At 33.6% G+C, this 17,046-nt stretch overlaps 1 protein-coding gene across 9 annotated transcripts in view; it reads left to right on the top strand.

The window, feature by feature from the left end:
- The window catches only part of ANKRD17 (ankyrin repeat domain 17), a 167,864-nt gene that overhangs the window by 67,172 nt on the left and 83,646 nt on the right, over nt 1–17,046 (top strand). For all 9 annotated transcript variants that reach the window (XM_057729158.1, XM_057729153.1, XM_057729152.1 and 6 more), the window contains exons 2-3: nt 10,598–10,751; nt 16,712–16,868. In XM_057729158.1, coding sequence (XP_057585141.1) covers nt 10,598–10,751; nt 16,712–16,868 — 311 coding nt within the window. The remainder of the gene's footprint in view (nt 1–10,597; nt 10,752–16,711; nt 16,869–17,046) is intronic.

Genomic DNA, 17,046 nt, shown 5'->3' with positions numbered 1-17,046 from the left:
GAGATGGTACATATTCTTTTCACCTCTAGCATTTTAATGTAGTGAATTATGTTAATACATTTACCTAATATTGGTAATGGTGTTTCTCATTTTTAGTATTTATTCAGCAAGTATTTGGATACTTGTAATGTTGGATATTACAGTATGCCAGGAACTTTGCCACATACTGGTGATAGCTCTGAGTAAGTCTGAATGGTTCCTCTCTTTTTTATATGGAGAAGAGAGATAATAAGCAAGTACCCAAGAACAAGATAATTTTAGACTGGTAGTACTATGCAGGAAATAAAGAGAATGGTGTGGTAGAGAGATGAGGAGAGTACCTCCTTTGATATTGTCACCTGAGAAGGTAAAATATAAACTAGGACCTGAAGAATAATGAAAGCATTGGGAAAAGCATCCAGGTAGGGGAAGATCACACATTAATTGTATTTCTTAATGTCTTCTTGATCCTCTTTCATATATGTGTTGTGTACTGTACTATTTACACAACTGCTGAATTTTCTAATGGTGTTTTAAGTTTTTGTTTTGTTTAGCTTTTTTTTTTTTCTTTCTGTTTCTGTTTAGGTTTGCTAATAGGGTTATTTATGCTTATGAGCTAGGGAGTTTTACCATCTGATTTCTGGGCTTCATAAATAAGATAATGTTCTGTTCCTTCTGAAAAGTAGAAATATGACTACCCTTAAGATTTCTTGTATGGATATATTCTATTACATTTCTGCCTTTCCTTGAGATAATTTTGGTGATTTCTTTTCTTAGAAAATCATCCATTTTGTTTAGACTTTCACATTTATTGATGTATAGTTGTGCTCAGTTTTCTCCTTATATTTTTTCTTTTTCTGATTTTCTGTAATCAGACTTGTCAAAGACTTGTTTCTTTCTCGTTAGACTTACCCAGGAAGCAGTTTTTGGTTTTGTTAATTACTTTTGTATCTCTCTGTATTTCTTCATTTCTATATTTATCACTATAAATTATATTGATATATTTTGATTTGTATTTTATCTTTGAAGCTTTTTATGTATTTTAATCTTTCTTATGTTCTACTGAATGCATTTAAGACTCTAAAGTTTTCTTTGAGGATTGCTATGACCAAATTCCATTGGAAATAATATGCTCACAATTTTAATTTTTATTTCCTCTGTATTCTGAGAGTTCACTAGTAGTCTTTATTCTTTTTAAATTTTCAAGTACATTGTTATCCTTTTATTGATAATTTTTACTTTCTTTTAGCTTTATGGACCCAGAATGTAACCTGTATTAATTTTTTAAAAAATATCTGTTGAGATTTTCTTTTGCTTAAGATATGATCAGGTTTTTGTTTGCTTTCAAAGACTGTTTTCTCTGTTCACATGACATACTGAGTTCTATTTCACTATGAAATATAAGTATAGTTCACTAATTCTGTTTCTGAATTGTCCATACCTTTGCATAATCTACTTGCTTTCCTCATTTTCTGAGATAGGTATATGGAAAGTTTCCCACTAAGTTGTGTGAATTTTCAAGTTGCTTAAATTTTTTTATATGTTTCTGTGTTATATTGTTAGGGTACATAGAAGTTGAGCTATCACACACTTCTGGTGTATTGTACCTATTATTATTATAAAATGTTTTTTCTGTATAATACTTTTTGCCTTGAATTCTTCTTTGACTGATATTAATAATGGCAGCTTTGACTGGGATTGCTTTTACACACCTTTGTTTTCAGCCTTTCTGACAAAAAATTTTAGATCTCTCTCTTGAACTAGCATATAGTTCAGTTTTTTCCTTTTTTTTTAACATCATAATCTGTGTCATTTTTTAAAATAAGAGAAATTTTCCCACTCACTTTTATATTAACTTGGTCTTTTGGTCATTGGTCGTTTTCTAACATTGAAGGTTATGGGGAAACTATATTTTCTTATTATCCAACACCCCATCCCCTTGTCTTTAACTGAATTGGAGTTTTTAAAATTCTGTTTCCCTCCCAGTTTGAAAAATATGTTTTCTTCCTGTTATCTGGATTGAATTAAACACAATTTGTAACTAGTTGCTCCCTTTCCCTTAACATAGGCTTTTGACATTTCATTCAAACTTGACTTTTCTTTTTTTTAAATAATTTGAAATTTTAGTAGTGTATTTGTTATAATATGCTTTTACTTTCTTAGCTTTAAGGAATTATTTATTAACAACTCCTGAAATGTTAATGATAGATTATATTCTACTAATTTGTTTTCTAACTCCTTGGTTTTATGATTCCAAGGCTATCTTTTTCTTGGTTTCATTTTTGTTATTGAAGGCATACATTCTCTAAATTCAGAAATGTTTGTGGTTTTTGTTCTACAGTTTAGAATTTTTTAAATTAATTGTGCTTCATTTCTTTTCATTGCAAATTGTCTTCTAGCATCTTGTTTTGTATTTGAAAAGTCTGATACCAATCTGATTTTTAATTCTTTTTAACAGCACCCCCCCAACCCCCCAGAATCTTTCTAGACTTTTTATCCTTAGAATTCTCAAATTTTATCAGTTTATGACTTTGTGTATGTGTGTGTGTGTGTGTAATCTGTATGTGTGTGTATATCTGCATGTGCATTTTAATGCCATCTTCCAAGAAATTGTTTTATTTTGAGGCTGTTTTTATGATAATTGATGAATAAGGATAAATACCAGAAGTAGGCTAAATTTATCATTAAATTGCATTGTACTACTGATATCAAATTTAAGGAAATCTTTGAAATAATCTATAACTTTAATTCTGTTAACAAAAAATCCACTTACAGACTCTAGATTTGAGAATTCCATACAATTTTTGCTTACTTTAAACATTAATAATTTGTCCACTTTATAAAATTTATAATGTCAAAAGTTTCATAATGAATTATTGTATTGATAATTTCATACTAAGTTGTTGCAGGCAGATAAGCATAAGAAACGAAGTCATGTCTTATATTAGCTCTGTGAGAACAGTGCTGTGTTTTCCATTATACCCACAGATTCTTAGCATACTCCTAGATCTTAAATTTATTAGATGGAAAGTTGAGTATGAATGGAAGAGTGTAGGTCTAAATCAATGTTTTCTTAATGAATAGACTTTTGAAAGCTAAATTTATGTTAGTCAGGTTCACTTTAATTTTATTTATTTTAGTCTCAGGACTCCAATACCATAATGTCAGGCTATTAATTGATACTCTTTTTACAAGAACTTTAAGTGGGCTTTTATTTTATTTTCTTATTTTAATACTACATAAATCAGTATTCAGTGACTCTACTACTACAGAAAAATTATATCCCAAACATATTAATTTTGGAATAATTTACTCTTTATTAAGAATTGTAGTATTTTTAGCTGAATTTTACCCTACTTAAGACTATAAAAAATATAGAACAAAGAAATTTTTATTAGATTTCAAGGCCATGTACAGAAGAGAATAATTGTGATGACTGTGATGATGAATATTTCTTATTGTATGTATAATAAACCTGTGTTTGTATTCAAAGAACTAGGAAGAACACACACCATAGTATTCTGAGCTTGTTTGAGAGACATAGTATAAACTATCAAGAATTTATTCAATCAGTTATAAAATTATCATAGATTCAAATTAATCTTTTTTAATATTCACCTTTTTATATGCAGTCATTTAATATCATCTTGAAATTCAGATTACCAGCTTGACGTTCAATGATAAGTGAAGGGTAGTTTCCAGTGCCTAACAAAAGCAGTAATAAATTGGTGGATAGTGATGAGATGGGAGGATGGGGAGTGTTAAAGTCAAGAAATCCAAATTCTGTAGTTGCTAGCATTCTCATTTTTTAAAGTATGTTTACTCTCAAAGACTACCCTTTTTCCTATCCCTACCTTGCATAATCTTTCATTTGATGTATTGATCAAATGATTGATAATTCCTAATTGATTGCTTTGTCTTTGTTGTCCTGTCTATCCAAAACCATCTTTCATGTGGCCTCTGTCTTTCTAAAACACTGAGTATTTATTTAAATGCTTAAACCCTGCAGTAGGCTACCATATAAATTCTGATCTTCTCAGCACGATATTGAAAAGCCCCATCTTCCTTAAGCATTATTCTTTTTACCATTTTCATTCAGAATTGTTTTTACTTCCTCTGTACAAACACTGTATTAGTATCTAATACTATTTTCCAATCTTGTTTGATATAGTTAGCTATTTGTACATAGAGTTGCCTTTCTATATTTATATTTGTGGAAGGCACTGATTATTTTAAAAAAATAATTTTTTGTTACCATTCTCCTGTGACTCTCCAACCCCTTTGCACATAGCATGTAATTGGCAGTGAATAATTGTTAAATTGAATGTAGTTTTGTATATATGCTGTCTTGTTAATCAGAGTATACTGTATTCTTATTCTTCGGCGTTAATACACTACACTACACTACCAAATGGACTGTTCTTTTATATAGCAGTGATAATATATTTGTTCTGAAGAGGAGTTAATTTGAAATGTTATGCCTGTGTTCACAGTTGGTCCAAATGACCCTACATTTCCACATTTTCATGTGACTTTGTGTTTTGAGTATACAAGGATTGGGAATACCGTTAATAGCATAAACAAGTTCATTCATCTCTGATCACTGTTAAAAGACCTTGGTTTTTATTGTTAAGCATTTGTGTTAAGTTTATTTTGAGGAGGAAATAAAAAATACTTTGTTAATCGAATAGTGTTACTGTTAAATTTTTTTTTTAATTTTTTAAAAACAGAAGCAACCTCTGCAGTAAAACATCACCTTTAATCTTTAAAAACTAAAAGGATTTAATGTGCACAAAAGTATAGAGACCAGTAAAATAAAGCCTCTGTAGATCTCGTTTTCAGACTCAGCATTATCAAGTTGCCAACACAACTTTGTTTTCCTGAAATATTTTATGGCAAATTCCTGATAATATTTCTGTATACTTAAAATATGCATCTCTAAGAGATAAGGGCATTGCCTTACCTAACCAGAGTAATTCCTTTATTCATATTCAGATTTCTTCATTTGCCTTGGAAATTTCAAATAAGGTCTATATTACTTTGCTGGTTATGTCTCTGGAATTCCTTTAATTTAGAACAGTGCTTCCCTTTTACTCTCTCTCTCTCTTTTAAAATGTGATCTAGATTTTAGTTTTGCCTGTTTGTGTCTGTTGAACTCAGTGGTTCTCAACTTCCCACTCCCAGGGTTCTTTTGTTTTTGTTTTTTCCTGCAAGGGGATGTTTAGCAATGTCTGGAGATTGTTTTGGTGTCACAGCCTGTGATAGGGTTGCTACTGGCATCTAGTGGGTAGAGGACAGGGATGCTGCTAAACATCCTGAAATGTATATGTAGGACAGCTCCCAACAACAAAGAATTATCTGGCTCAAGATGTCAGTGGTGCCAAGATTGAGAAGCCCTGATTTAACTTGTTCCTGATATTTGCCTCAATAATTTTTATAAACTGGAAGTTATTTCAAGGAGGCAAGAATACTTCATAGGCACTACTGTGAATTTTATGTTGCATAAATCAGGGGCATATAATGTTTAGTTGTCTCACTTTTTGTAATTAAACATTGGGTTCAGATGATGACAGTTTATCCCTTAAATATAGAATTTAAAGTCAGCTTTTCTACAGCAAAATGAAACAACAGCCTCTTTTTCTGGTGGAAAGAATATTGAACTTGTTAATTGGATAGCTGATCTCTTGGTGTTAGATATTTATATAAGGATCCTGTGCTTTCTGTTTTCTCATCTGTAGCAATGAATTGAAGCTGGTGATTTCTGAGACCCTTGCATTTTTTTATTATTATTATTATTTTATTTATTTATTTATTTATTTATTTATTGGCTGCATTGTGTCTTCATTGCTGCACACAGGCTTTCTCTAGTTGTGGCAAACGGGCACTACTCTTTGTTGTGGTGTGCAGGCTCCTCATTGCTGTGGCTTCTCTTATTGCGGAGCACGGGCTCTAGGTGCATGGGCTTCAGTAGTTGTGACACACGGGCTTAGTTACTCTGCAGCATGTGGGATCTTCCTGGAACAGGGATCAAACCTGTGTTCCCTGCACTGGCAGGTGGATTCTTAACCACTGCACCCCCTAGGAAGCCCAAACTCTTGCATTTTGATGGTTCTTTATATTAGACAAGAATTTGATGCATGAGCACCATTCCATAAAATATCCAGCTAGTCAGAACAGCACATCCAAAATAGTTTAGCTATAACTTAAATTGTCATGCTTTGAATATTGATAACTTTGACAGATTATTTCCCTTAGGGAAGAATAAATTTAATAAGGCTATCCCTTTCCTTCTGTCTCTCTCTTCTTTATGAAAGTTATTTATACATTTCATTTAAGGAAAATATTTCAAAATATGTGAATTTCTTATTCAGACCATTTTTTAATGTTCTAAAACTTGGCTTTTATTCAAAATTAATATTTTCTATAGAAATAATATGATAAAAATGAGTTAGGTTTCAGTGGGAAAATGCATTTTTGTTTTTAATCTGAATTTCCTCAACTTAGAACATGTTAATTAGGTATATACCCATAATTTAGTTGACATTTGAATAAAGCATTACTTATTATTGTATTTTTATAAGACTGCATCTCCTTATATCAGTCTCTCTACTTGCTCTGTAATGTAGTACGAAAATCTTTCCAGGTGGGAAAAGAGGAATTGGCGTTAAAGGAGGAACTTCTCTTCAACTTCCTTTTCAGAACTCCTATGGCTCTTTTTTTTTTTCTCTTTATCATATACTTTTTACTCTGTATTATTGTTATTGTATACATTCACTCTCATATTAAAGAAATAAGTTTCTGGATAGTAGGCTTAATTTTATACATCTTATAGTAGTAAACAGCAATATCTCTTGCACAAAGACTGTAATAAAAATGTTTAATAAATCACTGAAGATAGCATTTTGCCCTACCTGCTATGTAATATTTGATTCTTCTGTGTCTATAAAATATACCTTTAAATTTATTTTTTGTGACTAACTCTCCATTCTCCAAATACACTACAACCTTTTAGAATCTGAAAGGGAAGGGTCCCCAAACCATGTTTTATTTATTCAAGAATTATTTGACTCCTGACAATGTGATGGGCATAGTTCTAGTTGCTGGATATATATCAGTGCTCCAAAGTCCCCGTTTCCATGGAGTTTAGAAAAACAATAAATCATGTGAAAAATTCATGAAAAAATTATACAGAATAAGCATCTAGAGATGGCTGAGAGACTTGCTTAGGTCTCACAGGTAGCAAATGAAGCAGTAATGGTACCTAGGTCTTTAGGTTCTAACAGTAGCCTTGAAATTAGTTTCTTCTTCATTAATCTTAAACTGGGGGTGGGGGAGTGGTGGGAGAGGATATAATAGACATCCATTCCTGTTCTTTTCTTTCATCCTAATGTCTTTTAAAAAATCTGTATGTAGAATTTCATAGTCATTTGAATCTACTGTTTTTTAAGTTATCAAGTTTTTCACATAGCAAGAATAGTGGGCTTTAAAAATCAATATGGAAACTTTTATGGATGAGAATTCCCTGGTGGTCCAGTGGTTAGTACTCTGGGCTTTCACTACCAAGGGCTTAGGTTCGATCCCTGGTCGAGAAACTAAGATCCTGAAAATTGTGGTGCATGGCCAAGAAAAAAAAGAACTTTTATGGAGAAGTTTTAAGTCAATAAAAAAATTTTTCTGTGCACTTAGTTTCCTTCATGAAAAGATTGAGATGCATTTTTCTTAGTACATTTTCACCAAACTTAGTTAAGATACAGTATGGCATAAGGGGACCTTGTGTCAGAAAATCACTTTTGATTGAAATGTAATACCTTCAATGATCTAACTTGTAACTTTCTGACTTTTCCTATAGTAAACCCTGTATTCTAGCATATAGAAGTTTTTTTTAAAGATTAATTTTATTTATTTTTAATTTTTGGCTGTGTTGTGTCTTCGTTACTGCAAACAGGCTTTCTCTAGTTGTGAACGGGGAGTACTCTTTGTTGTGGTGCGCGGCTTTCTCATTGTGGCGGCTTCTCACTGCGGAGCATGGGCTCTAGGCGCACGGGGTTCAGTAGTTGTAGCACGTGGGCTCAGTAGTTGTGGTGCATGGGCTTAGTTGCTCCGCGGCATGTGGGATCTTCCCAGCCCAGGGCTCGAACCCGTGTCCCCTGCATTGGCAGGTGGGTTCTTAACCACTGTGCCACCAGGGAAGCCCCTAGCATGTAGAAATTTTATGCTTGTCTACCAGTGCTACATTCCTTCTTCTCATTTTTTTATATACCAATTAGCTATTTTGGCCAAAATCCTTTTATATTCTTTCTGCATGCATTATCTCCTTTGAACAGTTTTAGTATCTTTGATCTGTACTTTTGGTTTGGCAGTTTGCACTACTCTTTGATATCTCTTGTTTTCTAAAACCTTAATCTGAAATATTTACTTTTTCACTTGTTCTTTTTACCTATGTTCGTGATTATTTCTTTCTTTTCTTTTTTCTTTTTGGCTTCTCCCATCGGATTGAAAAACTGTAGATATTTTTAGAGAAAATTTCATTGGGAAGCAACTTTTTTTCTAGAAAGACTCATCTTCTGGGCCATGCTTAAAGATAGGAAGACATAGTTTTTACCACGCTGTAATTTTGAATCACATATGGCTATGAGCAAACCATGCTGAAAAGGCCACTTCTTAATGTATGACACTTATACTTTCACTGCTACCTTTGAAAATAATTTAAAGTTTAAAAAAAAATTGTTTTTTTCTTAATTCCTTCTCATCATAGCAGTTGTTACAGATTTTTGAAGTTAATATATAGCAAAATATTTGAAAATTTTCAAATATTTATGGAGTTTATTTTCAGAGTATTCTGTCTATTTATATTTGAAATATTAGAAATCTGAAATGTTATTTCCTATTAAACTGCATTAGCTTAATGGAAACTTAGAAAGAAACATATTATTTCCCCCTAAATTTAACATTCAGTATTAAATATGTATTGATTAAATGTAGGATTTATGCCTGGTTGCTAGACAGGTGACTTTCAAAGATGGAACGATACAGAGTTTCTGATGTTAAGTTGGTTAAGTATTTATTTCTGAAGTTTTTTATCTTATTTCTGACATCTAGATACTAGGCATGATGGTAATTGTGTTTTAAGTTATTAATAACTTTTATATCTATTTTAGTTATTATAATGTTAGAAGTACTTTAGACTTGTGAAATAAATTTCACCTGATCATGTTAAATAGTGATATTTTATATAATAATAATCAGCTTTTTATCAGCAAACTGAAAAAATTCTATCTTTATACCTATTTGTAAGTAGCACTATGACAAGGGATGTACAAACAAAACTCTTCCCCATGTCTTAAGATTTGCTATTTTCTAATTCTTTACATTTCTTTTAATTGAATCTGGTATATGTTACTGTGTCCGTGGTTCTCAGTGTATGGGCTACAGCCCTCTCAATGATTTTCCAGAAATCATTTCAGGATGTTCAATAGGTCAAAACTGTTTTCATCACAATACTGATATGTTATTTACCTTTTTTAGGGTTGATATTTGCACCGATGATACAAAAGCAATAGTAGGTAAAACTGGCACCAAACTGTACTAGTATCTTTGTAGTCATCACTGCTATATACTCACAGTTAAAAAAAATTAAATAAAAAGCCAGTTTCACCTGAAGAATAATCTTGATAGAGCAATGAAGATTAATTTTTTGAATTCTCCGGTTTTGAATATATTTCCTTTTAATGTTACTGTGTGACAAAATGGGAAGTTCACATAAAGCACTTCTGCATGTGAAAGTATGGTGGTGTTTGAGGAAAGAGCATTTGGGCTTTTTTGAGATGTGAGGTGAATAAGCCACTTTTTTTTCCATGAAATGTCTTTTTTGCTGGAAAAGTATAACTGATAGACACACTATGCCTATCAAACTTGGGCATTTGGCAAATGTTCTCAGAAATGGTCAAAGTGAGCCTATCACTTTAAGGGAAACAATCAACAGTATTTGTCACCAGTGATAAAATTAAGCTTTCAAGCACAAATTAAAATTTTGGAAATTTTGTTTCCCTGGGCTTGACAGCTTCCACTACTTAAAAACTTTTGTAATGAAACCAGTAGTGATATTAATGATGTGATTTTTTGATATTATACTTTGATTTCAAATACAGTAAATATTGATAAATATAACTGTTATATGAAGTCCTCGGGAGCAGCACAGTACTTTATAGGTATGTAAAGGTGTCCTGAGAACAAAAGATTTAAGAACAGGTGATTTAGGTCCTCTACCAAAGTCAAAGGTTTCATTTCTAAGTATTAATCTCATAACCTCCCCCTTCCATTACCCTTCCCCCCATGAGATTAAAATAGAAAAGAATACATGTGATTTCAGTAAGAAAAAAAAAAAGACTACGTATGATATGAATAATACATTCTTAAATTATTCTACAAATGTAATTTTCTCATTTAAACTGTGGGTTTATGTATCCCATTGAAATTATTTAGGATTGCTTTGTATTTATCATTGATACTGATATTAAAATATTTTTCTCTCCTCTTCCTTTTTCTTCTATTTCTTTTCCCACTTTTCTTTTCTCCTTTCATTCCTCCCTTCCTTCTTTTTTTGGTATTTGTTTTCCAGGTGGAGTCTTTCATTTTGGATCAGGATGATTTGGAAAATCCAATGCTGGAAACGGCTTCCAAGTTACTCTTGTCAGGTACTGCTGATGGTGCAGACCTCAGGACAGTAGATCCAGAAACACAAGCTAGACTGGAAGCTTTACTAGAAGCTGCAGGTAAGTCTGCAAACTCTATGTATATAATAAGCCTAATTTTCCAAAGTTATACAGGACGCTTTAAAATTCCAGTTATTATAAGTGTATGATCTTGGATATTTAGTATGACTGTTCATAAAAGTTAATGGATTACTTTCTAGAGAATTACATGGAACATTTCATAAAAGCATGTTTTCATTACGAATATAAAACTGACAGGTTGTTGTAAACCTTATAAGCAGAGACTTTTTTTTAATAAATTTATTTATTCATTTATTTTATTGGCTGTGTTGGGTCTTCGTTGCTGCACATGGGCTTTCTCTAGTTGTGGCGAGTGGGGGCTACTCTTCGTTGTGGTGCGTGGGCTTCTCATTGAAGTGGCCTCTCTTGTAACGCACGGGCTCTAGGCATGTGGGCTTCAGGAGTTGCAGCATGTGGGCTCAATAGTTGTGGCTCACAGGCTCTAGAGCACAGGCTCAATAGTTGTGGCGCATGGGCTTAGTTGCTCTGCGGCATGTGGTATCTTCCTGGGGCAGGGATCGAATCCATGTCCCCTGCATTGGCAGGTGGATTTTTACCCACTGCGCCACCTAGGAAGTCCAACAGAGACTTCTTATACAGTCAATTATCATTAGTCCTGAATTCCATTTTTGCAAATTCACCTGCTTTGTTAAATGTATTTATACCCCAAAATTAGTACTCATAGCGCTTTCTCAGTCTTTCATAGAAATGCACAGAATGGTGAAAGTTTTGAGTTGTTCTGCGTGATTATTTTCCGCTGAGGTGGAATAAGGTGATGCTCTCTGCCTTCTTGTTTCAGCTGTCATACTGTAAACAAGTGTCCTTTCCGTGATCTATTTAGTGCTACATTTTCCACATTTTTGTGCCTTTTGTTGGTGATTTCACTGTTTAAAATGGCCCCCAAGTATAATGCTGAAGTGCTGTCTAGTGTCCCTAAATGTGAGAAGGCTGTGATGTGCCTTGTGGAGAAAATACATGTATTAGATAAGCCTCTACAGCATGCATTATGGTACTGTTGGCTGTGAGCTCAGTGTTAATGAATCAAGTATAATATATTAAATAAGATTGTATTTAAACAAAAACACACATAAAACAAGCTTATGTGTTGACTGATTAATGCAAATGCTGTGGTCAGAGACTTGCAGGCACCTAGCCCTGTCTTTCCCCTTGGAGCAGTGGTTCAGTATTTATTAATTCATTGTTCCCGGTGACTTTACAGAACATAACTACCATGAATAATAAGAATTGACTATATAATTCCCTCCACTTTTTTTTGGTCATAGACTGTCTTTTAAAACCTTGTAGAGTGAATTATCATTATATTTTTATAAATTGGATCATCATCTTATTATCCTCATAGGAAGTGTTTTAATTAGAGTTTATATGCATAATCAAAGAGTTAGCACAATATGTAATATGCCTTAAATATAAGAGAATAGTAACTCTAAATCTCTATAATCATTTAAAATAACCATATTTTCTTAACTTTTCTAAAGTGGACATAAATATATGGTGAACATTAATTGTTCATGGCTTGAGCACCCTGGACCAATGCTAGATTTTGTATATGCAATGCATATAAAACTGATATTATAGCATAAAACTGTTTGGTAATCCTTAAAATAAATATCTTATATTTAAAAATACTTGAAGAACTCGTGGTTAAGTTTGATTTCTATCCTGAGTAAAATTCTAGTGGATTATTAAGGGAATCTTGGCCAAATACAGATGAAAACATAGTAGGGACATACTCAGGGTTCTGTCCTTGAGTATGGAAAACTGTACAGAGTAGTAGTGATATAATTTAGCATTTACCTGAAATTTGATGTTGCTTTAGGATTTTACATGAGGGAAATGAGGATTGTGAAATTATTTGAAAACATGTCATAAGAGGAACAGGGAATATTTCTCCTGAAGATGAGATGATCCAAATTAAATACAAGAAGGATGTTTGTTTTCTCTGGTCCAAAGAGGCAGAACCAGGTTTAAAGATGTTACATGAAAAAAGATTTCAGCTGAAAGGAGCTACTTTTGGAGGTAGATAGAGTTCCTTTTTGTAGGGTACTAATAGTTGTTTCATTTTTCTCATTTCTGTATTTATGCCCAATTTTTTTTTTTTCTGTTTTCTTTATAGTAGCTAACAATCAAGATGTCAGCTAAGCTGAGTTCTCATCTGGAGGCTATGGAAGAAAATCCATTTCCATGTTTATTGTTGTTAGTAGCAGAATTCAATTCCTTGAAATTGTGGGACTGAGATCCTGGTATTTGTACAGACTGTCAGCTGAGACTGTTAATAACCTCTTTGAGGTTGCCCACATTCTCCCCATCTTCACATCAGCATGGCATGTGGAATCCTTGTGCTTTGAATCTCTGACTTCCTTTTCTCCAGCCAGCCAAAGAAATCTCTTTGGTCCTCCTGGGGTCATGTGATAAGATCAGGCCCACCCAGATAACCTTCCTATCTTCAGGTCAGCTATGCCAGGGGTCCCCAACTCCTGGGCCACACAGTAGGAGGTGAGCAGCGGGCAAGCAAACAAAGCTTCATCTGCTGCTACCCACTCTCCCCATCGCTTGCATTACTGCCTAAATTACCCCTGTCTGAGGAAGAATTGTCTTCCACGAAATCAGTCCCTGGTGCCAAAAAGGTTGGGGACTGCTGAACTATGCCATATAGCATAACCTAATCGTGGGCATAAAATCTACCAAATTCACAGTCCTGAAGATTATATAGTGTGTGTACACCAGAGCTGGATAATCTTGGGAACATTTTAGAGTTCCTAGTATACCAGTGATTGGACAGAAGCCCCTCCATTTCTTTGAGAACCTCCAAATGTCAATATCTTTAAGTCTTTTTTTCTCTGTGTCTTTTTAATTTCTTGAGAGACACATCTGCCTGTTTTTGTCTAGTGAATTGTAAATGCTGGCTGCCAGCATTTTGGGAGCTGAGAGTAGAATGGGGCTAAGGATCTCACTGTTTATCATACATATGTTCACTATATCCCCATTTTTAATTTAGTATTACCTCAGCCTCAACCTGATGTCTCCTAGCCCAGGATCTTTCTGGTTTAGTTTCTTTAGAGAATAATCATCTGGCTCTGCAGTTTGGGATGGAGTCTTAAATGTCTGACTGCTTCTTATAAGTGTTCAGCCAGTCTCTCTGTTTTCCAACCCAAGCCTCACCCCTGTACCTGGAACCTGTGTATAACTCCTGAGTCCTGTTGTGCTGATCACCTTGTTTCTCATTGATTTCTGTGTGTCTGCTTATTCTGTTCTGCTAAGTCAGTTACGTCTCCTATTTACTATGTCCTCATGAATATTAGCTTTGGTTTACAAATTTCTTCTAGTTTTATCAAAGATAGAGTTCCTGTTGTATTTAGTTCTCCTTTGAGTAAGGTCTAAGAAGAAAAAGAGTGAAATAATTGTCTTAAAATCATCTTGAAATCATAAATCTACATAATCTTTTAATACACCTTTTCTCTGAAGTTACATGGTTCTGTAATTCAATTGATTAAATGTCATAACTTGGAAAGAATAATCTGTTCATTATGTATCTTTTCTGTTATTTGATCTTCACTGATTAACATCTAATAATTGAATAAGACCAGTAGAAAAGGATCATCATAATCCAGAGTAGCTAGATAAATTGTTTCTCTTTTTTTTTCCCTTTTTTTTAGTTTATTTATTGGCTGCATTGGATCTTTGTTGCTGTGCGGGCTTCCCTAGTTGTGGAGAGCCAGCACTACTCTCCATTGTGGTGTGTGGGCTTCTCAGTACAGTGGCTTCTCTTGTTGCTGAGCATAGGCTCTAGGTGCGAGGGCTTCAGTAGTTGTGGCTTGCAGGCTCTAGGGTGCAGGTTCAGTAGTTTTGGCACACAGGCTTAGTTGTTCCACAGCATGTGAGATCTTCCTGGACCAGGGCTTGAACCCGTGTCCCCTGCATTGGCAGGAGGATTCTTAACCACTGCGCCACCAGGGAAGCCCTGGATAAATTAATTTTCAATCACTGTTTATTTATTTGAAATGTTGCTATTTCTTAGGTTACTTCCTAGTTATTTTTACTAAAATAGTTATCTTTACTTATGAAGATTTGAGAAGTTCATAAAAATTTAATATGGAATATTTTGTTTTCAATGTTATTTCTTTTTAAAACAGGGATTACTTTCTACTGATCCAAACATATCCTCTTGCTTAGTTCTGTTGCTGTCACCAGCCAATTGTTGTTATATAGCCAATCTGAGTTGGCTAAAATATTGGCGCTAATTCTCTCATGTGAGAATGCATCTGTGATCTTGGTCTCAGTAGTGTTAGGATACTTAACTAACCACAGATATTTTATTGAATTAATACTACTATAGCAGGTTCAGACTACATTTGGCTTGTAATATTAATGACACAAATTATGGAGTAGTTATCAGTCTTATCAGACCAAGAATGTTTTTATCCTTTGTACATCTTGTTTGTAGCAGACAGTAAATTTGACTGCTCTGAACATTTGTTATATCTAAAATCAGAAAGACTTCTTGCCATATTTATTTTTGCCAGATTTGTTTCATAAGATGTAATATTTCATATCTTGGATTTTTCAGAAAGAAACGCAAACGCATATAAGCTTTTTATTAAATAAACTTCAAACACAAACATATATTATTGAGTCCTTCCACTATTAAAAGAAATCTGTACAGATACGTTTATCATCATCATTTGGGAGATCTTTTTGGTCTTTGTCTTAAATAGTTTGTTTTAAAAAAAATCTGTAATAGTGTTTCTTAAACCTTAATTGCATTTGAATCACTTGGGAATCTTTTTTTAAAAATTCAGATTATCGATCAGTAAATTTGGGGGTCTGAAATTCTGCATAGCTAATAAGCTCCCAAGTGAGTCTAATGCTTCTATCAATAGTTCATGAACCACATGTTGAGTAGTGGGGTTCTGTAATATCCATTATAACATTAGATGTTTTATCTTCAAGTTAAAGATTCTTAATCCTGGCTGTGCATCAGAGTCTCCTTAGAGCCTTTAAAATATGTAGATCGCTTGGCCTCCCTTTTACTTACTGAATTATATCTTTAGATATAGGAGAGCTTAGCATCTATACTTTTGATGGGCTCCAGTGATGGGCAGCCTGGATTAAGCACCACTGAGTTAGAATAATAAAGGTTAGAGATCAGCTTGCTTTATAGTGATACCTAGAATAGCAACAAATTATGTTTAATGTACATTGATAGCTAACCATTTCTGCTTTTGAATTTTTTTTTAAATTTTGCTATTCTGAATATATTTTAGGTATGGTGCTTTTAGATATGATTTTGGGTATATGTAATAAGTTGTAGTCATAATTTGAAGCAAATAGGTACTCATAAATAGGTTATCTTTTATATAGCCTATAATGTCTTATCTGGCCATTTTTGGTCACAAGAGGTAGTGACCCAACTAAACATTCTTAAACAAAGTGGACATTTACCAAAAGTATAGGGATGGTGCTGGCTTCTGGCACTACTAGTGTCAATGAGTCAAATATAACTTTATCAGAACAGTCTCCTTTCTGTTTCTCTGCTGTCCTCTCCTCTATGTTGACTTATTTTGGGTAGTCTTTTTCTCTTTGTATTGATAAAAGTTTCCAAATAGCTCATGACTTAAATCTTAGCAATTTAGCAACCTTTGAACATAGGTTCTTGCAAACGAATGGCAAAAGTCTGAGTGAGGACACCCAGTCGTCCCAACATAGACCAACAATCCATTTCTAGAACCAGAGAGTCACAGAGCTGAGCACTTAGGGACCACATGGAAGGAATAAGACGAATAGAAAATTGGAGAACAGTGATTTCCCAAAAGATTCTGGCCAGGCAATATATATGTCTAGTGTATCATTTGGAGGTTAACATAAATAGAGTTAAGTAACTTGAATTTTGTTTTGTTTCTCCTTTTGGGTATATCCAAACTGGTGTGAAAATAATATAATAGGAATAGGCAAATTATCTACGGCTGATGGTAAAGCCTTTGCAGATCCTGAAGTGCTTCGGAGGTTGACATCATCTGTTAGTTGTGCGTTGGATGAAGCTGCTGCTGCACTTACCCGTATGAGAGCTGAAAGCACAGCAAATGCAGGGCAGTCGGACAAGTAAGTATATTTCCACTGTGATCAGTATAAAAACATTTTCTTAAAAATAATTAAAATAGCTAACATTTACTGAGCATGTATTTTGTGCCTGGCACTAAACTAACTGCTTTAGATGTGATATCTTGTTTATACTCACAAAAAACCTTAGGCATAGATTTTGTTTTTATTCCCATTTTGC

Source organism: Hippopotamus amphibius, chromosome 3 (genome assembly GCF_030028045.1).
Source record: "Hippopotamus amphibius kiboko isolate mHipAmp2 chromosome 3, mHipAmp2.hap2, whole genome shotgun sequence".
Classification (NCBI taxonomy): domain Eukaryota; kingdom Metazoa; phylum Chordata; class Mammalia; order Artiodactyla; family Hippopotamidae; genus Hippopotamus; species Hippopotamus amphibius.
Note: the sequence above shows the minus strand (reverse complement) of the source record. Positions and strands in the feature narration are given on the sequence as shown.